Source organism: Ornithodoros turicata, chromosome 3, assembly GCF_037126465.1.
Source record: "Ornithodoros turicata isolate Travis chromosome 3, ASM3712646v1, whole genome shotgun sequence".
Taxonomy (NCBI): Eukaryota; Metazoa; Arthropoda; class Arachnida; order Ixodida; family Argasidae; genus Ornithodoros; species Ornithodoros turicata.
The window spans coordinates 68,626,076-68,651,334 of record NC_088203.1 but is presented as its reverse complement, the minus strand read 5'-3'; the positions used below and the strand labels follow the sequence as shown (position 1 = coordinate 68,651,334).

Here is a 25,259-nt window from a genome sequence, read left to right as displayed (position 1 = left end):
GTTCGAATTTTGGAACAAGAACAACAAACCCTCTAGAGACGATGACGGAGTTACATCGGGGGCAGTGCGTGACAGCATTCAGTAGATTTTACGAGACCGTGCGCACGAAGTGGGTATCTACAAGAGAAAGGAATCTGCCTCAGAATGGACATTTGAGATGACTCCTTCTGGTACAAAGTCAGGGTTATTGATCCCACCAACAAGTCCGAAGTAGGCCGTAGTGCTGAGCACATTCTTCACGCTTTTAAGTGTGTCGTGTCATCCAGAAACCTACCACAACTCCAGGACGAACTGGGGTGAATATCTTTTGGTGACTGTGACCCCAACAAGTGACTTTTCTATTGACGGCTTCTGGGCGGCGCACAAGGAACAGTGGCCGGTGCTATCGGCCGCAGCGTTGGACTTGCATGCACTTCCGGTATCAAGTGCTAATGTAGAACGCGCGTTCTCACAGCTAACATTTTTGCAGCGAAAAGAGCGGTGTGCGATGTCTGCCGAGCCTCTTAACATGCACCTGGCCGTTATAACTCTTGTAAAATTTGAAAATAAAGTACTTTGTTACAGTACGTATAGCTAGCGCCAGTGTTGTGTCAAGCCGATTTTCACCGAGGGTATTGATGGTTAAAATATTTCCATGTAAAGCCACCGCTTCGAGGTGAGTGGAATAACCACCGTTTTTTTTTTCGCCGTTTCTCTAAAAAAATAAGCACCGAAAACCGGAAACCCTAATTGTATTGTACAGTTAGATCAGGAAAGATGTGTGCATAGTATACATTTTCTTTTGCATAGACTGTGTGCGCACATGTAAACGCACAACTTACGAACATCCCCGCTTCACAGCGCTCCCAGGGACAAACCACCTCCCGTTCTTTCTCCCATCGGTTTACTAATCCTCGATTTCCGAACAATGAACACACGTTTCGGTGACGAACCTTGATGTCACCACCATTTTTTACTTCGATTAATGAACAGGGCAAGTACAGTCGACCACGTTATACAGGGTAAACAAAGCAAAGGAGCTCCCCGTACCCCGCTGTCAAAGGACAAAATAGGAGAACATATTCACCTGTTGAAGTTAGACTCATGGTCATGGTTGCTCGTGGTCATGGTTGCCTCTGCCATATGTTCACGTGATAACTAGGAAGTATGATCCACGTTTGTGAGGCACGGTCAGTCTGTCACTTATTCGGAGCTGAACTCTAAAATGGACGCATATTGAGAGCCATTGGAGTGCATCCAGGACAGGAAGGACGATTTAAGGTTTAGCGTTCGTAGCATTCGCGTCCCGTCGGCATATTTCGAAACTCTGACCGATACAGAAGAGCGGCGGCGGCGGCAGACAACCCTGAAAACCCAACGCGTCGCGTTGGCTCTGGATGCTGCTGACATGATGGCGGCTGTAGGCGGTATTACGTTTTGTGGTGTTGAGACCGCTTACAGTAGTTACAGTGGGACGGATGGGATGAGTGAAAAGAAACAGATAGATTTGGCTTGCTGGTTGACGTGCCCTCAGATTACACGTTAAGTAATGTGCGAGTTCTTCGAACATTTATGCACCTTGTGTTTGAAAGCGTGAGTCGATGTTTTCAGCGTATGTGAGCGATGTTGTGCTGCTACTTCGGTGGCCGTTTGCATTAATACACCGCGAGAAAGTTCAAAATGTTCGAAGATAAAAGTGGGAAAGAAACTGAAGATAGGTCCTTGCGGCGTGTAAAGAAGTTTAAAGCGTAGAAGTGAACCTGCAAAAGCAAAGGGGCCGTGCTGAAGTCTGTGCCTGGTGCATGCACAAAGACAGTGTCCGTGTGTGTGTGGGTACATACCTATGGTCCTTCTGACCTGTAGCAAGGGTTGTTACGTTTTCAGGTTATATTCCTTTTGTCTTTTTTTTTCTCACAGTGAAAGTTGCGTGTAGTGTTCTTCAGTATTAAAATCCAAATAATGTGCATGTGCATGTGCATGTGCATGTGTGTGTTCACGTTGAAACCTGATTGAAATTCTGGGCGATACTTGGTTTAACCCGAATTCTTCAGACTCTGGGGTGGAATCGGGTATAACACGTAATCAAACTGTATTTATGCATTTACTCTATTTACTGTATTTCAGTGCACTTCATATATCCTTCTGTTTATAAGCTTTTATGACTTCAATGTTGATACTGCTTGATTTTGTGGTTTCATGTTGGCAAAAAGTCAAGTACACTTGCATTTCATCACTAAATGTTGTGGATAAATGTACGCAGGTTTTTATATAGCTATATTTTGGTTGTTATTCAATGTTTCCGACTGCTGACAAGTAATCGTGGCATGAACGTGAGAAAACATTATGCATAATATACACAGGCGTACCTAAAGAAAGCAAGTGCACCAAAATAGCAACGGGCACAAACTAAAACGAACGAAAGGCATACTTCTACAAAAGCTACCAGTCAAAGCAAAAACCATAATGAAGCCAGTATCGCTGCATTAGTCATTTGGTGATGAGGAATGGCATTCACATTGTTTACTGGAGAGAGAAGGGATGCTTTGACGAGTGGGAACATTTAAGGTATAGCTGGTTGTGTCTCACTTGATAACACCCAACCAGAACTGACCAATTTGGTCATACATTTATTCCTGAAATGTTCGTTTTCTTCTTTTGAACTGCACGAACTGAACACAAGTTTTAGTTACGTTACTTGTTTTGAATGAGTTCATTACTAAGCAGCTCAGTAGGACATTACTTTGGTAACTTTGTGACATAGCAAATGCCCACATTGCACGTTCCATGAGGAATATTGAAATCGCCATTTGTGGTGCTAATTATAGTATCTGATTTTATTTTTCACTGTGTATTTCATGGTTGTGATGGTCTCTGTGTCTCATGGTCACTCTGATCTCTGCTCATGACTGTGATGATAATGGTCAAACAGACAAAAGTGGCCATACCACAGGACAAAAAATCATGAGTTTCACCTGTCACCAGTTTATGCAATACCTCATGAGTAGTAGGAGGGGGTGCCGAGAGAACGGGGATTACTCAGAGACATGGACCCCTGACACCTGGGCCGATTGTTTTTCGCGATTGTTTCCTGCGGCCGTCGCGTGGGCCGAGGGTTGTCCGTGCACTTAACGGAGGGCGGCGCGTGGCCGGAGGGCTGCGTGTGCGCCTACCCTCGCACATTTTTCAACCTGGGCCGACTTCACTCCCAAATTTTTCCCCGCTACAACAGGTGTGCAGTATGCGGTTTACATGCAAGCATAGACATGCAAAGGATAGCCATACACAAAAGTACAAGTGAAAATATATTTATTAAAGCCAATGCTGTCATGTCAATCTGTGAATGGGGAAAATCCAGCCGCAAAACCTGAAGCAAAAGAAACACAATACAATACACGTAATAAAGAATATACTTATTACAGGTATGATGCAATAGCATTGAAGAGATATCACACATCAAACACAATATTTTTTTATTAATGCTAATCATCATGCACACAAGTTTTCAATAGATCAGAATTAAAATGGAGTAGCACATTTAATCAAAGAAGACATTCTTAATCAATACAATTACAATCAAAATTACCAGTTTTATTATAAAAAGTCTAACATTATTATACGTGAGCACCATAGTGGAGTTTTAATTACAAAGTTCTGATAGATGTACGTTACTTCAAGCACAATAGCTAAGTTGAATATTCCAATATGGCACAATTAATCAGATTCTTATGAAGTGATCGGTGGTCGGCACGTTGGCGGAGGGCCTTCGTTTACCATCGCGCATTTTTCAACCTGGGCCGACTTGTCTCGCGTATTTTTTCCGGCGCGCGGTGAGTGGCGCGCAGGTGAGGAGCTGTCCGGTTGCTTACCAGCGGGCCAAAGGAGTGAGCGTGCCCTTATCGTTGTGCATTTTTCACCCTAGGCCGACTTCTTTGGCGATTTTTCCGCCTGGGCCGACTTCGTTATTATTTTTTTTTCAGGTGGCGCTTTTGCGCGTTACATGCGACAACGACCAGTGCCAAGACCGCGGGAGAATTCCCCTACTCCCTGAGGGCGGAATCTTGACGAAAATGTAGGGGAACTGTATGGTTAGCGGCTTCCCCCTCTTTTCGAATCCACTAGTGGGTCCTGTATGAAAAAGACAAGTTTCGTTTGTGTATTCACGCTGCTTGTTTAGAAAATATTTGCCTGAATTAATTATTGCTTTGACTTTGTTTCAGATGACCACTCGACTGATATTAATAAAAATATTCTACTAGTTGGGAAGGTATTTTTGAGTTGTGTGTGTTGATTTCCTCTCTAGAAAACTTTGACATTAATTTGCATTTCAGATGTGTTGTTTGTTTGTGGCTTCCGCGTGTAGAAATTATAGTTGCAAAGTTATCATAAAAAATGATGTAATTAAATTTGATTCTCGTTTTTTGAATGAGTATTGTTTCTATCATTGAATAAACTTGACTTTCTCTCTTTGCTTCAGATGTCCACTCGATTGATATTTTGTGAGTTGGGAATTATGTATGCATGATTTATTATTTGTGTCTGTTCATTTCTTGATTGATTAACAATAATCTGAAATACATTAAATTCGCAATGTTTCTCGATTTGATTGAGTATTGCTTCCGCCGATGGTAGCATAATATTTCTCGCTTGCTTAGATAATGTTTGTCTAAAACCAATTTGCAGTGATATTAATGTCTGTTCCTAGATTTTGCTTGCTACTGTTTGTTTTGGTAGAATTCTCATTCTGTTCTTGAGAATTGAATAATGCTAACGTCTATTTGCGCTAGTTGATCAATAAAAAAATTCGCCTCTGTGCAAACTTGATCAGTCCTAAGAACATCTCCCTTTGGAGGAAAGAATGTGCAAGAGAGAGAGAGAGATAGTTCCCCACCCCATAGATTGACAAAGTACATGCGGTTTCTTTGCTTTGGGTTGTATAGAGGGAGAGAGAGTGACCTCCACCAGGCTCAAGTAGCCAGGATAGCTGGCTTGGCTGTAGTGTGTGTTGGATACCTCCATCAAGGTAATGTCTATAGTGTCTGAGAAGGATGAAAATTGTATATTGTTCACTAGATTAGGTCGCAAGGATGATTTTATGATAGTTCAAAAGATAGATTATTTCCATTTCAAGTTATTAAATTTGTAATGTTTCTTGTTTTGATAGTTTGTTATTATGGTTTGTTGTAGTTTGTTGTTATTTGGTTTGTTATGGTTTGGCTATTATTTTCCTGCATGTGTGTGTTGTTTACATGTTGGCAGATGCGCCGTTTAGAGTGTTTCTCTGCTATTCAGCGTTAAGTCCATGCTACTCACAGTATTAAATTTGTAATGTTTCTCGTTTTGATAGATTGTTTTTCAATTATTTTCCTGTGTGTATCCCTTGTTTACGTGTTGGATGGTGCATTGGTTTGGCTCTCTATTAGATGTTGATTGTGTTTCTCATTATTTCCTTGCATGTATCTGTTGTTTACGCGTTAGATGATGCGCCGTTTAGAGTGTTTCTCTGTTATTCAGCATTAAGTCTGTGCCAGTCACAGTATAAAATTGGTAATGTTTCTTGTTTTGATAGTTTGTTTCGCTATTATTTTCCTGCATGTGTCTGTTGTTCACGTGTTGGCAGATGCGCCGTTTAGAGTGTGTTTCTGCTATTCAGCGTTAGCTTTGTGCTAGTCACAGTATTAAGTTCGTAATGTTTCTCGTTTTGATAGATTGTTTTTCAATTAGTTTCCTGTATGTATCTATTGTTTATGCGTTAGATGATGCGCCGTTTAGAGTGTTTCTCTGTTATTCACCGTTAAGTCTGTGCCAGTCACAGTATAAAATTTGTAATGTTTCTTGTTTTGATAGTTTGTTTCACTATTATTTTCCTGCATGTGTCTGTTGTTTACGTGTTGGCAGATGCGCCGTTTAGAGTGTGTTTCTGCTATTCAGCGTTAGCTTTGTGCTAGTCACAGTATTAAGTTCGTAATGTTTCTCGTTTTGATAGACTGTTTTTCAATTAGTTTCCTGTATGTATCTATTGTTTACGCGTTAGATGATGCGCCGTTTAGAGTGTTTCTCTGTTATTCACCGTTAAGTCTGTGCCAGTCACAGTATAAAATTTGTAATGTTTCTTGTTTTGATAGTTTGTTTCGCTATTATTTTCCTGCATGTGTCTGTTGTTTAAGTGTTGGCAGATGCGCCGTTTAGAGTGTTTTTCTGCTATTCAGTGTTAGCTTTGTGCTAGTCACAGTATTAAGTTCGTAATGTTTCTTGTTTTGCTGGATTGTTTTTCAATTAGTTTCCTGTATGTACCTTTTGTTTACGTGTTGGATGACGCATGGGTTCGAGAAACATTACAGATTTAATACTGTGACCAGCACAGCATTAACTCTGAAGAACAGAGAAACACAGTAAGTTTCTTGTTCTGATAGATTGTTTTTCAATTATTTTGCTGCATGTATCTTTTGTTTACGTGTTGCATGATGCGCCGTTGAGAGTGTTTCTCTGTTCTTCACCGTTAACTCTGTGCTGGTCACAGTATTAAATTTGTAATGTTTCTCGTTTTGATTGATTGTTTTTCAATTATTTTCCTGTATGTATCTCTTGTTTACGTGTTGGATGATGTATGGGTTTGGTTCTCTAGCTAGGTTTTGTGCTAGCTGTTGATCATGTTTCTCGTTATTTCCATGCATGTGTGCTGCTCACGTCATAAGAAACTGATTAATTGTGTTGTGTTGAAATATTCAACTTAGCTTCCCATATTCTTTATTATGTGTATTGTATTTCTTCCGTTTCATATTTTTTTAGTTTTTCTCATTCACAGTGAGTCATAGCATAATTCCTGCCATTATTGGCTTTAATAAATATACTTCATCTTGTACTTTTGTGTATGGCTATCCTTTGCAAATCTATACTTGCATGTGAACCACCCACCGCACGGCTGTTGTAAGGAAGAATACCTGTGAAGCTGGCCCAGGTGGGATGGCAGCATCGCTTGGGTGTGTTGGCTGTGTGCATGTCTATACTTGCATGTAAACCGCCCACCGTGCAGCTATTGTAGCGGGAAAAATACGTATCAAGTCGGCCCAGGTGTTGTCAGCGTGCATGTCCCTTATTGCATGTAAACCGCCTACCACACGGCTGTTGTAGAGAGAAAAATTATGAATGAAGTCGGCCTAGGTTGAAAAGTCGTGAATGAAGTCGGCCCAGGTGTGTGGGCACCATCGCTTGGTGTGGTTGCCGGTGTGCATGTTGCTACTTGCATGTAAAGTGCCCACGCGCCACCTGAAAAAAATGCGAACGAAGTCGGCCCAGGCGAAAAAATCGCCAAAGAAGTCGGTCCAGGGTGAAAAATGCGCGACGGCCCGAAAAACGAAGGCCCTCCGCCAACGTGCCGACCACCGATCACTTCATAAGAATCTGATTAATTGTGCCATTTTGGAATATTCAACTTAGCTATTGTGCTTGAAGTAACGTACACCTATCAGAACTTTGTAATTAAAACTCCACTATAGTGCTCACATATAATAATGTTAGACTTTTTATAATAAAACTGGTAATTTTGATTGTAATCGTATTGATTAAGAATATCTTCCTTGATAAATGTGCTACTCTATCTTAATTCTGATTAATTGAAAACTTGTGTGCATGATGATTACCATTAATGAAAAATATTGTGTTTGATGTGTGATACCTCTTCAATGCTATTGCATCATACCTGTAATAAGTATATTCTTTATTACGTGTGTTGTATTGTGTTTCTTCTGCTTCAGGTTTTGTGGCTAGGTTTTGCCCATTCACAGATTGACATGACAGCATTGACTTTGATAAATATATTTTCACTTGTACTTTTGAGTATGGCTATCCTTTGCATGTCTATGCTTGCATGTAAACTGCATACTGCACACCTGTTGTGGCGGGAAAAAATTGAGAGTGAAGTCGGCCTAGGCTGAAAAATGTGTGAGGGTAAGCGCACACGCAGCCTTCCGGCCACGAGCCACCCACCGCTAAGTGCACGGACAACCCTCCGCCCACGCACCGGCCGCCGGGTGCGGGAAAAAAAACGCGAAAAAAAGTCGGCTTCGGTGTCAGGGGTCCATGTCTCTGAGTAATCCCCGTTCTCTCGGCACCCCCTCCTACTACTCTCATGCACATACCAGATGCATCACGGAATTGTTTATTGGAGACAACCATTGACTCCAATTTGATTGACCAATCATAACTAGACTTGTAGCTCCAGAAGAACATGTCGGAGTTAATTTGGTTAGGAATAGTGACAAGGTGTATTTGACATGGTCATGTGATGCCTACAACTTGCTTTTCATGTTTCGCTGGGGCCACCCCTGGTTGGGTCTTACTAGGAGCTCTCTGTTTTGTCAACTAACACATGACGTGTTGCTCTTGTTTTTATTATTTAGGAAAGCTGTCATACAATGGTCTCAACATGGGGGCCTCTAGCAAACATAGAAACTTGCTAACTTATCAAACCGAGATGAAAAGGTCTCTAGGTTCACATATTTACTGATCAAGGCAAGGGAGTGGGTTAACTAAAAAATAATCCAGTGCGAGTGTTTGCACCCACTTGACCCAATCTTGATCATACCCACACCATCACATGCCGTATGTACGTACGCACATGAATTGAGCTTTAAGTGCAACATGTTGCTCGCAAAGGCACTGCAGCTCTGTAAAACAGTAACATGCACTGCCAGGCTATCAAGTAAAAGGGATAATTTATTCATGTCACTCGAGTAATACTACAATGTCGCACAGCAGTGTCGTTTCCACAACCCCCCCCCCCCCCATGTTGCAGGATGAATTACTTGCTTGGCCTTCATGCATGTCGTTGCACTTGGACGGCATCAGTGAAGTCTGTAATTCCGTGTTGTACAAAAACATTACAACTGTCTTCCCCATGTTTTGCCGCTAATAATGGCCTTTTAATATTTCAGTTTGCTGTGCGCAACCCAACATATCAGTTATGGTAGCACCGCATCACTAGGGTTACAACTCTTTGTTTTTTCCTATAGGCTGCCAGAAAACACAAACCTGCAGAAAGTTTTGCAAAACACCTGCCAGAAAGTTTTAACACGATGAGATTTTTTGAACAGTGTTGATTTTTCTGAGCCTAAGAGCATGGTGTTGATGAATTTCAGGTCCCACTCACTGCTATAACGTTCAGATGGTAAGGGCAAACTCGAAGAACAAACAGCCTCAACAACACAAAGACTGATTGGTTAGTCGTATAAGGTCACCAAGGGGGTGGGGTGATATGTTTATTATATCAAAAAATAGGAGGGAAAGGTTAGCCTGCACTACGGCGGCTTGCTATTCCCAGGAAAGAAAAGAAAAAGAAAGACAAGCAAAAAGAAAGCAAACAAACAAAAAAAAAAACACCAAGGGCAATGTGAGGAACATGTACACTATTATGGGTATCAGGTAACAGTTGTGTTAGTGAGCTTGAGGACATGCCTTGAAGCGGGCCATCGCTGCTCAAGCAAGAGTAAATATGATGAAAGAAAAGCAGTCACTGAAAAGGTTAGCCAGCTGTAGGACTCGAATCCACATCAAAATGTGTTCCAGCCTCAGAACATCGACTGTCTCATGTTCAAGAGTAAATATATTGCGTTTCCCAATGTCTGATGCTAATGCCAAACAAGCACAGTCCAAGTTCAGGGCACTTAATAAGATAGACCTCAAACAACCGACAACAACTTGTCTGGTACCTGCTACATTTTAATGTAACTACTCTCTCATTAATTCGAGCTCCGATAATTCATACTTTTGCATAATTCAAACAAGTTTCGCGTCAACTCCATGTTTAGCCCAGATTTTTCAGTTTATTGAACAGCTTCTTAACTGAATGGGATTTTTGCCTAATTAACACTTTTCATTCCCTTGTGAAACACTCCTACTAGCAGAGGATGGCTTCCGCACGTTGCCGACGCCACCTCTTGAGACACCCTCCTTTGAACATCGTGCTCACCTTCAGATGTCTGTCTGCTAAAGAAGGCACTGTTAGTGCTTGGGCATTAGCTGACATCAGGCATTTAGTTTTGAGGGCCGACGTGTTAAGCAAGTAACCATTGACATGCTTCTTTTGAATATCTCTGCAGTTAATAACTTATGCCTTCTTTCTGTGTCTCTACTCATAATCACACTTGTATAGAGGAAAGGCTATAAAGGGTGAGCTGCAGCATATATTTAGAGTAATTTCTGACAATTTGAACAAAAATATGTGATTACCTGGGATTTGAATTAATGAGTCTGCTGTAATTTGGTGTTCTACATAATGTCTTGCAATGATGCCCATATGAAAAAGTTGCCTGCAGTGCCAGTCCAATCGTTTTGCTTTGTTATGTTGCCCTGTTCTGATTTGTTTGTTTATGCTCTCAGGGCAGAGCAATGTGATGTTTGATGAACTTAGGAAATTGCTTCTGTACTGCGCCATTTTTGAAACTCGCGAAAAAGTAAAGTTTACGAAGACTCTTCTGCAAATCGTGTAGGTCATGCTTTGTGGTAAACAAGCCTGATCAATGGACGTACTCTGAAAACAACATGACAGGATGCAATCTTTTCGTGTTGTCTTCAATATTTGCCCATTGCTCAGGCTTGTTTACCATGCAGTTTGTCCACCAGCTTGCCTGCATTTATGCTGTTCTACCAGTGATTGTAGGTCGTGTTATTGTCATGTAACCAAATTATTGTTTGTTTGTTTCTGTCATGCTTCCTGCTTATAAGACCAGGTAGCACTTGTCTTTGCTATACTAACTGAAAGACAGATGAAGAAACACTTACAATGTTGTAACACAATTGTGTTTAATAAATCCCATGTCTTGCACCCATAGCAACCATTTTGTTGAGTGAAATGAAAGCCGACACATGCTGTGTTATATTTGTTGTTTATTATACTGCATAGTCGTCTTATACGTGGTCGCAGACACCCAGCGCTCATCCATCATACCGGGTACAAAGCACACGTTTTGTAAAAGCAAGGGATAGCGATGTAGGGTTTTTACCAAAAGCTCTGTTTTTTCAATGCAGTCACCTCTTGACCAAGCACAAGCATGCGTGATGACAATGCAAACATCATAACCACCAGATCTATCAACACAACCCATTTGTTTACATGGATATAAAGTATGTGTGTACGCATGCAGGTGTTGGAAGGTGGGTGCTGGACAAGAGACTCTCCTCTTTATCTCGGGGCTTTGGAGGATCGGTCCCCCTTTTCGTGCGTAAAGATCAGACAGGGCACCTGATATTCTTTCATAAGTCATATTTTTACATGATTTGCATGAATTTTGATTACTACAGGTAATGTCCTTTAAATGAGAAGGATTTGTTATATGGCATCGATATGTTTACTAGTAGCATCACTACCCCTCTGATACAAAACACACCTAAATAATGCCTCACATCATGTGAATCAGATATAGAGCCTTCCAGAAGTCTGCTTACCACATTTTACAATTTTGCAGAGTAGATTTCAAAAACTGCAGCTGGTACATGGAATCAACTGCCGAAGCGTAAACACCCCATTTAATTATTACTCTTATACTTTTGTTCTCCACGTCCCATTTCTTTTGGACTTCTTTCACGAAAGTCCCCAGTTTGAACAATTCGTAACCAGTTGGTGATATTGGAGAGCTTTCTTATCGGTAAACATCCTTCAGGCATCGGCCATGAGCTGTGCAGTGAGTGGCTTATTTGCATATGCTCACTAATTAAATAAATATCCTAACTTTTGAATTTTACTTTAGGCACTGTCGGTACGTAGCTGGGCGTGCTTGCACTACACTTCTGCTGAGGTCCTAACCTTGAGGAATTTCCTTTAGCGCAGCCTTGCTAGTGCTTGTGTCACATCCTGCTGACGTAAACTTTCCTATAAGCGAAATGCACTGCCAGAGCTGTGCCAAACTAAATGCCTCAAGGTTAGGATCCTATCAGAAGTTTCGTGCAAGCGGGCCCAGGAACTTCGGCAAAAATATTCAGAGAACGAAACGCATTGAGTTTTTCGAGTGATTGGTTGGAATCTGTTTACATATTTCTTGCGTGAAGCAGTGTACAAATGTGCTCTTTGGCTGCTGTCAATTGTGTGTTCATCCGCGTGGTTCACACATGGGGGCAGAAGTTAAGGATCAGATGGAGGAGACACTTCGCTTTTCGTTCTTTTTCTCTACCGAACTGGTGCACAGCGCTCGTGTCGTCTCATGATGCAAACGTGCTGTCTCACCTACGGAACGACATCACCGCTGTCGCTGTTTACAAGTCAGGTAGAGAAGGGTTCCAAAGCGTGCCTTGTGGCTCTTCCTTAAGCGGCGTTCACACAGGCCAACTTTCTGCAGCAAATCGAACCAAAGTTTTACGAACAACTTCGAGGCGGTGTCATCTGTGTAAACGCTGCCTTATCCTTCGTCACAAAAATGTCCAAAGTAAAATTTACATGCTAGAATTTTCATTGAATTAGCGAGCACATGCAAATGAGCCATTGCCTGCACAGTCCATGGCACCACACTCTCAAGTTTACGGATTTCAAGTGCTCCAGCTTGCACTAGTGAAACCCAACGTAAGAGATGCAAAATGTATTTCTGCCAGTTTGGATCGAAATACATGTGTCAAGTGTGAACCACACACACACAGTTTCCTCACTATAGGTCCTCTATGCCCACTCCGAAGAAGAGCTGGATGCAGCGACAGCCAGCCTTCAAAGTTAGTCCCACCCAGGGTACACTGCAAGGGTCAAACCAATGCTTGAAACGAAAGAGGAGTGGGTGCTGCTCCTCAGCAATACGATTGCAATCTCTAATGTCTCTTTATTACAAATATCCAATCATTACATTATTTTGTGTCATATACATTATTCTTTGTTTGACACAATATCGTTTTCCTTCACTACAAGTCAGGCCACATCTGTCGTTCGATTGACTCGCCTGCAAATTTGTTGCTGATGATTGCAAAATATAATTGAATTTACAAAAATTCCCCAGAGCATAATAACTATTTTGGGATTTGTCTACTAGCGTGTGCTGACATTTGTAACTACTTATTATCTGTATGGAGATATGATACACTGAAAAATAGATAGCCTGTTTGTTTTCCTGCCATCAGTGTATGTCTCAACCTTAGCATTATGCACGCTACAGCAACACATAGCATCACACACCGTATTGACAGTTCAGTACAGTGGATCAATTCTACGCAGTCTGTTTACTTACAGCACATGAATTATCAGTGGAGCCTCCTAAATGAAAACTGTTTTGACGCAAGAGACCAATCATGTGCTTTGAACGTGGGCTGAGGTAAATAATAAATCGGACAGGGAAGGAACGACATTGCCATTAACAGTGCAACTGGACATACTGTTGCTTGTATGGCAGTTTCCAAACGTTCAAATTAACAGTGTTTGCCCTCTTGCTTTTTATGGGGTAACACATTCTCCGAATGTCCGTCTAGTTAACTATAATTTCGTAACGTTCCGTCTCATCTACAGCCCGAAGGGTAGTCAAATTTGATCAATCCTTGCTTGTAATCCAAAGACACAGTAAATAACATCAAAATTACCTGTGTGTTCCAACCTAACCTTGTTCTGCAGCACATTTCACCATCCTCCTTGTCCTCCGCCCTGCCCTGTGGGGGATGTGTACAAATTTACAAATAGGCGCCGTCGGCGTCCGTACAGCAAACGCATCGGGATTTCAGGGTTTTCTGCCGGCGCCGCTGCCGCTCTTCTGTATCGGTTAGTGTTTCGAAATACGCGTCCCGTCGGCACGCTCCGCTGCTATACTCAGCTGCGAAGCGGGAAGGCTGCCTTACAGTGGGAAATTGCGTTTATGCCACATAACAGCAAAGCAGAAATCTGTCACCGTCTAACACGGAAGGACACCATGTAAAGAACACCTGCAATCATGGAAGGCGCTAGCAGGATATAAATCTAGTGCACCCTAGCCAAATGAATTTTAATGCATTGCGCCTATGGGGAGTTCGTCAATTTTTCCACAGGGCCCATGTCCAAACCATGATCTTTCGACAAAGAAAGTCAACTTCTTCAAATGTCATCTCTTTTGACTGAGTACGACCTCCAGGCCACATGCCAACCGCAGCACGACTTGTATGTGGTAACCCACCACAGGGCCTTCAATACTAAACTAATTCCCAGTATTATCGTAATACGCATGTGCCGAGACTCTACGGTCGGTCTGAAGAATTTCGAAGGGCGAACGGCATTCCTTATTGGCCTCCAAAGGACGCACACACTAGACAACTTTGCCACATTGAGTGATTACTATAAATATGATACCGTATTACATTATATATGGTTTTTATATTAAACTGTACAGCTTGATAAAATTGTAAATTTGACCTATCACAGTCAGGGGCAGAACCAGACCCGCGCTTGGGGGGGGGGGGGGGAGGGGTTCGTTTCGTTGTCGAAGTGGCGTGTAATTGGGGCGGGGATAGGAGGAAAGCTAATGTGTAACCTAGCGTTTGTTGGAGGGGGGCGGCCGTCACTGATCACAATGTATGTTACGAAGGCTGTTTTGTCAAACCATTGCCGCTTCTATACTAGATGCCTGTCACGTCGAGCGCGGAGAGTGCATCCCTGCCCTCTCCCCTTTTATGCGCGAAGCTTCCGCTGCATGGTGCTGCCTTCTAACTGACGCTACAGCTAGCAGACGGCACGTTCAGTCAAAGCAACGGCTGCGAGAATTTGCGGCACGTATCCAGCTTTTTTGGAAACGTCAGCAGTGGTATGGACAAAGACTAATTAGCCGAGGAGAAACATGAACGCACTTTGTTATCTTGTTTTTGTGTCTAATATTTAGTTCACACGCCGCAGAAGTACCCAAGCACAAGACCATGCGGTACTGGACGCTTTGTAGGTGGTGCCAGCGAAAAAAAGAATCGAATGTGTAGTTTAATCCACTCCCAGCTGACTTGGCTCTGAGAGAACAATTCCTGAAAGCAGTATCTAGGACGAACTGGCAGCTGAACTCCACTTACAACGACTCGGCCGTCTGCATACAGTCTTTAGACTGGACTTTCGAACCGACAGAAGAGGCGCATATTGAACCCCGGTGCAGTGCCAAGAATATTTCATATATCCATACTACAAAGTCAGCTTAGAACATCTTATCAATACAAACATCAATATCATTTTTATACCAGATGATATTAAGCCCCGAAGTTGATAAAATTGGCCATTTGGCATTCGTGAGTCCCGTTGTGGAAGCGATTTTGTGAAACGCAACCTCTCACGGTGCAATAGGAGAAAGAGGTACGGGGACTCCGCGATCTTAATTTCACATATCCATGCTACAAAATCAGCTTAGGACATCCTTGATATCATTTTTATATCAGATGATATTAAGCGCCTAAGTTTATGAAATTGGCCATTTCGCATTCGTGAGTCCCGTTGTGGAAGCGATTTTGTGAAACGCGACCTCTCACGATGCAATAGGGGAAAGAGGTACGGGACTCAAACTCCGCGATCTTAATTTCACATATCCATGCTACAAAATCAGCTTAGGACATCTCTGATATCATTTTTATATCAGATGATATTAAGCGCCGAAGTTGATGAAATTGGCCACTTGTCGCGTCGTCCTTCCGTAGCAATTCGCTATAACTGGTGAGTGACACTGACCAACATCGAAACAAAGTCGTCATGCACACGGGGTTCACTACGTGATGCACCAGGTGTTTCTGACAGCTCGACGCACACCTACGCTGTGTAAAAGGATATTTAAAAATTGAGGACGACAATGTCACAGCAAGCAGTCAGGGGCCATAACATAAGGCCAGATTTAACTTCACATACTGCCCACTCGGACGATAAGTGCTTCATGTCACTTCACGAGGAGAAAGCTAGAGATGACAAGGATGAATCAAAATTACGATTTTTCTCACGTATACCTATATCAAACATTACATTGTAATTTTCCCCATTCGGTGTTCTTCAATCGTGCTCAAATAAAATAAACCAGGTATCGCGGTGCCTGCAGGATCCCCACTCCAATAAGAAAATGTAGCAATCTCCTTTATTCAAATTTTTACCGCATTTCTATTACCTTTGAGGAAATCGGAAAGCATTATGCCCCCACAATATTTCTGGTTGCTGTTCGTGACGGCAACATATTTTCTATTTTCCAAATTCCACATTAGCAGGCTCTTACCTCCCGTTTTGGTTGCATGTAATGCGTTTATTGTTTTTGCATTTATATTTTCGCAGCTATTCGCTCGGTACTGATAGGATAATTGCAGGCTGTAGATCCCTCGCAACCGTGCCTGTTCCCATTACGGTATGGACCAGCTCCCGTGGCATAGTGGTTAGGGGGATCGCTTTCCACGCCAAGACTGGGAGGCGACACGGGTTCGAATTATGTCACCGGCTGTGCTGTCTGAGGTTTTCCCTGGGTTTTCCGAAGACTTTCCAGACGAATGTCGGCACAGTTCTCCCTGAAGTCAGCCCAGGACGCATACTAACCCCAATGTCCCCCACTCCTTCCTCCTGTCCTCTTTCCATCTGTCCACGTCTGTACGCCCCTCACAGCCACAGTTGCTTCGCGGCGCGAACACGGAATTTAAAAAATTACGGTATGAAACGATGTTTTGGGCGTAGAATTTACTTCGGTGACTTTCGTTCCGCATCATCATTAAATAAAGTTGTTGGTGGAGATTTTCATGATAGTGTGTTAGTGACTTTGACTGGTAATTTGCAGTGCTAGTTGGCAGCTCTTGAAAAGCTGAGAACCTCTCGCAGGCAAAGTCGACGGCCGCTGTTTAGTGATCGAGCGTGTTTGCGACCGCTGGGTTGAAATTGGTGGAGGAGTCTTAGACGTCTGCATATTTTCTAGCTCTGCGCTTTCGGGCACGTTATCGTCGTTGATAATGAATTGTGTAACAAACTGAGATTGAAGAGTAACGATTGAAGAGGAATATCTTTGTGCTCAAGGTAAATGGCCAGCCCGTACGCGCGCCGGCAGGAGAGAATTGATGTCTCCTTTCCCAGGGATTGACACAGGGAGAGGGAATGAGCAAAGCTATGGAGAGCGTTCGCGGAAGAGCAGAAGTCATTTTGGAGTCACGGCAGTGCTTGTTGATCTGGAGTGGCTTTTCCTGGCGCGCGCTAGAGAAGGTGTGTTTCACTAGTCGATCCGGTTTGGTTTCACTGGTAATTTGAGATGAAGCCGTTCCACGATGGGGTTCTCTCTCTTGCCCTCTGGAGGAAGCTCGAATTCAACCGAAACCCAAACGCGGCATTGTCGTCAGTTTCGTATATTGCAAGGTCGAGCGACAGCGAGCGTTCAGGCGAATTCACTCAGCTTACCAGATATGCGCAACGAATTCCGTCAGGAGCTTGACAGGAGTACGTTTGCTTGTCGTTGACAGATTCGAAATGTTCGTGCCGTATTTCGTTGCTCTGTAGCCGATTCCCATAGTAGTGCAGTAGTATATGCCAGTGGTTCACATGCATCATGCCTGCATCATGCATGCATCAGCCTTCGTAATACCATCCGAAGACGTAGTGCAAAGACGACGCATTCCGCGTCCAACCTCCTCAACCGCAGTAGAACTCTATGATTTTTTTTTCATAGTTAACTTTAGCCCGCGAGAATGGACAGTGTTCACCTCAGTGTTCAACTCTGAGCTGCAAGCTATTGAGAACACGGACATACTAGGTGAGTCCCAGGGATTTCCCTACACCCTCCCTGCATTTTTGCAACACCCCCCCCCCCCTGAAATTTCTCAGGTGACCCCACCCAGCTCGGCCACCAACACGTTCTGGTAGTGAGTCCAGTCATGCAGATGATCGTACGATGCATTTGTCCAAAATCGTTTAAAAGTGACTGTGCAATGCATATATTGCGCGTATGTACGAGCAAAAATGCGTGTGGACACGCAAACTCAATGTGGATCATCAAGAGCCATTTGCGCCCAACTCAACCAAGCGAGGTATTAGAACGTTTTCACCGTTGATTGCTAGGTGTTCGTTGACAAGATGGTAGTCTCTTAACTTTGTCGGTCGTGTGATTATGCATCTTAATGTTGAAATGCCGTTCACAATGAATCTCTATTCTAATGTACTGTGTTCTAAAGTAATGACATGTACAAATAAACCGGGAAAGCTGTGCAGATATGTCACCGTTGTGCCACGATTCTTTCCGTGTCTAAGAAAAATTCCGTAAGTGGAACCTTCACCAAGCATGACCCCCCCCCCCCCCTTGAAAGCTCGGCACACACCCCAGTAGTGAATTTCTGGGGAAATCACTGGTGAGTCCGCACCCCAAGTGATTTTGTGGTGGTGTTTTGGTGTGTTAATGGCTGTACGAAACCGGACACAGACTGCTTCTCCAGTGTGTTCCGGCCCGTCGCGGTGCCGTGGGGAATGAACAGTCTGACAGCGCCGCAGAAGCAGTTGCCTCCTCTAGGAGAACGACGACTATTGCACTGGTGGGAGGAGACCGTCCTTCCATTATAGTCGACGTCTAGTGGCACCCCTAGCTTCCCGCCAGTGGACAACTGACATTCTTCCCCCATCTATGCTTGCAAGAGTTGATTGGGACGCTCGCTTTCCAGATGCCACAAAACACCTCTCGTCAAGACGCTACATTAATTCATCGGATGCCACTCACTGTGCCTTTTACAACTCAGTTGCGTTAACGCTTGCGACAAGTTCGCTCTCCAAGATGCCGTCACTCACAACCTTGTCTATTGCCCGCACAACCAACCTTTCCGAACCACACTTTCAGTGTCTCTAAATCAGTTGTTACGCCAGTGATATTTCTGCCCAGATTTACAGAAAATGCGGTAAATAGAGGTATGGAAAATAGGAAGTGCCTCGTCTCAGAGGGCAGCGTTCATAAAGTGAGGAAGTTCTTAAATCGAGCGTTGAGTGTATATCAAGCGCTTCTTAATTCTCCGCGGACGTGCTTGCAATTTTGTTTTGGTATACTAGTGAGGTCAACCAGCGGTATACTAAAAAATAAAAAGTAAACGCTAGGAAAAAAATTGGGACCCACAAACGTGAAACTGCAAGACATCGCAGAGTTTAATGCAGCTTTTAATCCTACACAGGCGGTGAGCAAGAAAAAGTACAGCCTGGATGGTTGACGTGGGAAACTGCGACGCAGTTCAAGTTCTACAATGATCCAATCATCATCTGGACGAAGCGTTACAAGTCACGAACGTTGCTGTATCGTGTTTCAGCATTCGAGATCACCGACTCCAATCCTTGTGTAAGGGGATTCCTGAAACTTTCTCACGTTTATTGTGAATATCCTTGTTTCGAATTGACTCTCGCTGTTTTACCGGATTCTTACGAAAAATTGTCCGAGGATCGTGTGTAATACACACGATGAGTAAACAGAAGCTGCCATAACTCTCATCAGCTCACATTTCCTCCTGGCCCATCGACATGAAGGCTTTCTGTGCCCGACTCCTTCATATTGGTGACCTGAAGGGAGAACATTCCTCAAAGCATCATTATTGTTCAGCACCCAGCTAGCGCAGTGCAGATTCCTGCGCAGAGACCACTTCTGCGCTCATCTTCAAGCCCCTCAGTTCAAGCGGTGAACATCAAGATTCCGCCATTCTGGCCCGCCGATCCGGCCCTCCGGTTCGCGGACATCGAGGCACAATTCGCGCTCCGCGGCATCACACTCCAGATTACGTTCGGATCACCAATATGAAGGAGTCAGGTACAAATAACCTTCATGTCGAAGGACCAGAAGAAAACTGATTTATTCTGACCGTCCGTGCCGGCTGTGCCTCGGCTCGGCTCACGCCTGGTAGCGATGGTGCTGAATGCGCCACACGTTTTTCCTTCGAAAACTGCACTGCATACCTATTTGCGATGTGCTACGCATACTACTATGCGTATATGCACACATGCTACTATACGTATAAGTTGAACAGCCAGCGCTAGCCCTGATGGGTTACCGAAGTTAACCAAATTAATTAAGAAACATATGCAGATGGTTTAAATTGGAAAGTTCTAGACCTAATCCCTTTGGTATCCATTCAGTAAAAACAGGAACCGCAGCGAGCTCCCATAGTGCGCATTGAAAGCTGGGAAATATGCAAAATCTTCGCGCGTCCTGTGGAGTTTTATTTTAGATGCGGCCATTTTTTGTCCCCCTCTCTGCTGTTTTCAACCCCCTCAATACACTGGTTGCCGTTCACAAAGCGGGATGTAGCCCTGCTTTGTAATGCAATGGAATCGTTGGTAAACATAATATTCGTTGAACTCGAAAGTTAACAAAGGAAACATGACAATGAAAAAATGGCTAGGAAGCAAGCGAGCTGGTGAAGACGATGCATAATGTAAAAACCCCGAGACTAGGGAACACGAAGGGACAGACACAACACGAAGTCTCAAACACAGCTGAAAATTTTACTTCACAAAACAAGAAATATATACAAACAGAAGGGAAAGGAACACCAGTTCAGAACAAAATAGAAGGTCATTTCGAGGGAACGAGCAGTCTGTTCAAGGCCGGACCGAGGATTACGGAAGGTTTGCTGACACAGTTCCCACAAGAAGTTAAAAAAGGGTCTCTCTCAACAGTCTCCTGTGAGGGTCCACTTCGGATGCCTTTACAATTGTTTCATCCCATAGAGGGAAGCAATCTGAGCATTCTTCCATATGTTTTGCAATTTCAGAGTTTGAGGCTTTATTTTTTACTTTTAAAGAATGCTCTCTCAAACAATCATTTAAGCAACGTTTTGTCTAACCAATATAACAGAAACCACAAGCTAAGGGGATCTGGTAAACAACGTTTGAAGAACAGGGGACAAATTTATTCCGGTGATTCTTGCAAACAACGTCAGGTTTGGCGAAAGGCGTGAGGCGGTCAAGACGGAAGTTGTTCTTGAAAACGATGTTGATTTGAAACTTCTTCGCAACGGCTAGCAAGTTGTGAGACACTTTGTGAAAGAAGGGTAAAACCACCCGTTTGGGGACAGAGGGCTTAGTTTCGGGTGAACCAGGAAGCAAGGTGTTTAACAAAACATTTAAAGCACCAAGTAACATGTGATGGGGGTAACCAGCATCATTCAAACGGAGAAGCTGACTTTCCACAGAGGGAATGATATGATGACAACAAGATTTTTTTACGGCATTTGATAGGATACCTGTGATCAAACCCCGTTTTACAGTTTTAGAATGACAACTTGAAGCGGGCAAAATGGGTTTAGCTTGAGATTTGCCGTAAGACCAGCAAAGAGCGGGTTGTAACAAGAGTCTGATATCAAGAAACTGAATCACGCCGACAGCGGGGAACTCACTGGTAAATACAAGCTCTGGGGCTGCGGACACAACTACATTTTTACACTGATCAATAACACTCTCATTGGTGGAAATGAAAATCAGATCATCTACAAACCTTTTTACAATGACATCAATTGAAGACAGAGAGGATATAAAGGATAAAACAGCGTTGTCAATCACACTCAGGTAAATCTCGGAAAGAACAGGCGCGATGCTCGAGCCAATACAGATACCAGTTTTTTGGGTGTACAGATGCCCGTCAATACTTATGGCAGTAGATCTCAGATAAAGTGCTAGTAAGCGCAAAAATTCAGTCACAGATATACCAACTTTCGATTGAAAGCGCACCAAGTTATCTTCAAGAAATCTGCGTACTCTAATCAACAGCACATTCTCTTGCAGTGAATAGTATAGATCCTCGATGTCTAAGGAAAAAGCAAATCATTTCTTTCCATGAAACAACTGTAAATCCGAAATAAGCTGTTCAGAATTTTTCAAAATTAAACCGCTAGGGACAAAAATAGAGGAAAATCCATTTTGCAAAAAGATCGAAACAATTTTTTTGCCAGGTTTGATTCTCATTGATTACGATTCTAAGCGGCATGTCCGCCTTGTGATCCTTGAGCAAGAACTTTACAGCGAAAGTTCCACGGGAAGCAGAGCGTATACAGTTACATAGGGCAGTCAGATCACTGTCAAGAAGAATAGAACAAATCGACTTCTTGATCTTGCCCAAAGCATGGTTATACGGTTTCAAAACGTTTCCAATAGCTGCCGACCTCTTAGATGCAAAAACACTTTCAGGTAGAACAGCGAATTTTGCAGACTTATCAGTTTGCAACAGACATAAGTTCTTCTCAGACATTTCATTACGAACTAACTTAACAGGAGAAAGATTACGGTTTACGGGACGGTTGTTCGAACCCAGAGTGTGCGAAATGTGGTTTACTGCCTGAGAAATGAAAGACGAGGATAAGGAGGGATCAGTTATGACAGACGAAACCTTATAAATGCAAGCAGCTACATCTAAACTTGAGGGAGTCAAGTTTAAACAAAACTTAGGGCCCTTTGATAAAATCGCAGTTGTGCGGGCAGACACGGGAGCACAAGTAGGGTTTACAAGGCACAAAGGCGGCGCTTTTTTCGGGAACCGGAAAAAATGTCCCCGGAAGAAATGTCCCCAGAAAAAATGTCCCCGGAAAAAATGTCCCCTGAGAAACATGCACTTTTGGTACGCGTGGAATTTTTGCGCAATCCCCGGTTGCGATATTGCCGGCCTTGAAGTCCTCGGATTCAAAATAAATACCAAGATATCTAACCACTTATTAAGTGTTTTTACTTTGAAAGCTTGGGCCACTTTCACTTATGATTTCGCGTAGAGAATACACTGCAATCAATTGTAACGTTTGTTGATACAACGTGCACACTTGGCTGGGATATTCTTATTTTGTTTCTTTCTTCTTGTACTAAAAAGTATATCCTGCATGACGTCACACTGACTCGTGTGCAATCAGAACGCCGGGATTTTCCGACTGTAGATTTTAGGCCTGATGACACAGCTATCCTTTCAGGTTTGAGGGAATTAAAAGCGGGACGTACATTTTTCTGTACCAGCTCGCGTGGAGTAGCGGTTAGGATGATCGCCTTCACGCCGAGACTGGGACGCGGCGCGGGTTCGAATCCCCGTGCCGGCTGTGCTGTCTGAGGTTTTTCCTGGGTTTTCCATCGGACTTTCCAGACGAATGTCGGCAAACCTAGCCCTGAAGTCGGCCCTGGACGCATACTAACCCCCTGCTGTCCACGCCTGTACACCGCGTACAGCAAGAGTTGCTTCGCGGCGCTAACACGGAAAAACATTTTCTATGCTAATTCGCACAAATGTGAAGTGTCGCAGAAAGGCGTACGCCGCCCAGTTTCAACAAATCAGGAGAGAAGATGTCATTCGGAATGGCTAGGAGCATGTCAAGTTCTTTTTTTAAAAGTGCGCGGATCGACGTGCAGGGTGATGTGTAAAAAGGGAAATAAAATGCGGGGGTGGGAAGCAACAAAATTTACAGGCAAAAATGTATTTCAATATGCCTAGCGGTGTCATGCGTTGGGTCTCGGGAGCCCTAGACTGTACAGGCAAGACACAACGAAGTAAATTCACCAAAACTGACCCTGGTCACCGGCAGCGACTCCCTAGGCAAAGAAATGCTACGTGTGAATAGTAATTTTAAAACGGAATTGAATACGAATAAATTAAGCGACTCGTTGAATAACCGTAATTGAATACATATACAGCATATATTGGAATATAAACATGTACGGTATGCGTAAGTATAGCGCACACTCTGTTCTATGCCCTCCATGAGCCGGCCTTACGTGTGCAACTTCGGGACTATTCAAATATATTCGGTTTAGAAGAAACATCAATTCGATTTGGAATTCGAACATTGAATTCCATATTTGATTCGGAAATGGAATATGATATACGATTACTCGCTTCGGTGCTCAAAAATTCACACCGTCCTATATAGTAAAAAGTCAACGTCCGAAGTCAACCAGTCCACGCGTACCAAAAGTGAATTTTCCTCAGGGGACATTTCTTCCAGGGGACATTTTTTCCGGGAACAATTTTTCCGGGAACAATTTTTCCGGGAACAATTTTTCCGGGGGCATTTCTTCCGGGGACATTTCTTCCTGGACCCGCTTTCTTCGGACTTGGCTGATGAGCAGGCGCACGAAGGGAAGATCTCAATGCAGCAAACTTGCAAGAGAAGGCAGAATTGCATAGCGCGGTCCACTGAGCAAACTCGACGGTGTGACGAAAGTTTGGCCCCAGAAGCAGTGCCCATAGGGTATCCGCCGATGAAACAAGGCTCACTCACAACAGTTCTGTGTGACGTCAGAAGCTTCTTTTTCCTTTGCCAAGGTAGGTCCTGGGGTTGAAGGTGGCCACAAATGGACAAAACCAGCCGTCTTTTTCGGAGCTGGAGGCCCAGGAAGCAGAATTCAGCTTGGGTGGTAGCAATGCAGTGACCAAGTTTACAAAGTGTGAACAAGGCTTGGAGACGTAGGGTATGAAGACTAGAAGACGATGAAGAACCAAGAAGCAGATGTTCAGTATGAGGGACGAAGCTAGCATGTGGATATGACAATTAAAAAATGGCTAGGAAGCAAGCGAGCTGGTGAAGACGATGGAACAACCGTCCCGTAAACCGTAATCTTTCTCCTGTTAAGTTAGTTCGTAATGAAATGTCTGAGAAGAACTTATGTCTGTTGCAAACTGATAAGTCTGCAAAATTCGCTGTTCTACCTGAAAGTGTTTTTGCATCTAAGAGGTCGGCAGCTATTGGAAACGTTTTGAAACCGTATAACCATGCTTTGGACAAGATCAAGAAGTCGATTTGTTCTATTCTTCTTGACAATGATCTGACTGCCCTATGTAACTGTATACGCTCTGCTTCTCGTGGAACTTTCGCTGTAAAGTTATTGCTCAAGGATCACAAGGTGGACATGCCGCTTAGAATCGTAACCAATGAGAATCAAACCTGGCAAAAAATTGTTTCGATGTTTTTGCAAAATGGATTTTCCTCTATTTTTGTCCCTAGCGGTTTAACTTTGAAAAACTCTGAACAGCTTATTTCGGATTTACAGTTGTTTTATGGAAAGAAATGCTTTGCTTTTTCCTTAGACATCGAGGATCTATACTATTCACTGCAAGAGAATGTGTTGTTGATTAGAGTACGCAGATTTCTTGAAGATAACTTGGTGCGCTTTCAATCGAAAGTTGGTATATCTGTGACTGAATTTTTGCGCTTACTAGAACTTTATCTGAGATCAACTGCCATAAGTATTGACGGGCATCTGTACACCCAAAAAACTGGTATCTGTATTGGCTCGAGCATCGCGCCTGTTCTTTCCGAGATTTACCTGAGTGTAATTGACAACGCTGTTTTATCCCTTATATCCTCTCTGTCTTCAATTGATGTCATTGTAAAAAGGTTTGTAGATGATCTGATTTTCATTCCCACCAATGAGAGTGTTA

The 25,259-nt window shown here is 43.3% G+C and overlaps 1 protein-coding gene across 2 annotated transcripts in view; it reads left to right on the top strand.

Annotated features, from left to right (window-relative positions):
* LOC135388573 (glycerophosphocholine phosphodiesterase GPCPD1-like) overlaps nt 1-25,259 on the top strand; it is a 305,097-nt gene that overhangs the window by 36,232 nt on the left and 243,606 nt on the right. For both annotated transcript variants that reach the window (XM_064618194.1, XM_064618193.1), the window contains exon 5: nt 19,036-19,196. In XM_064618194.1, coding sequence (XP_064474264.1) covers nt 19,036-19,196 — 161 coding nt within the window. The remainder of the gene's footprint in view (nt 1-19,035; nt 19,197-25,259) is intronic.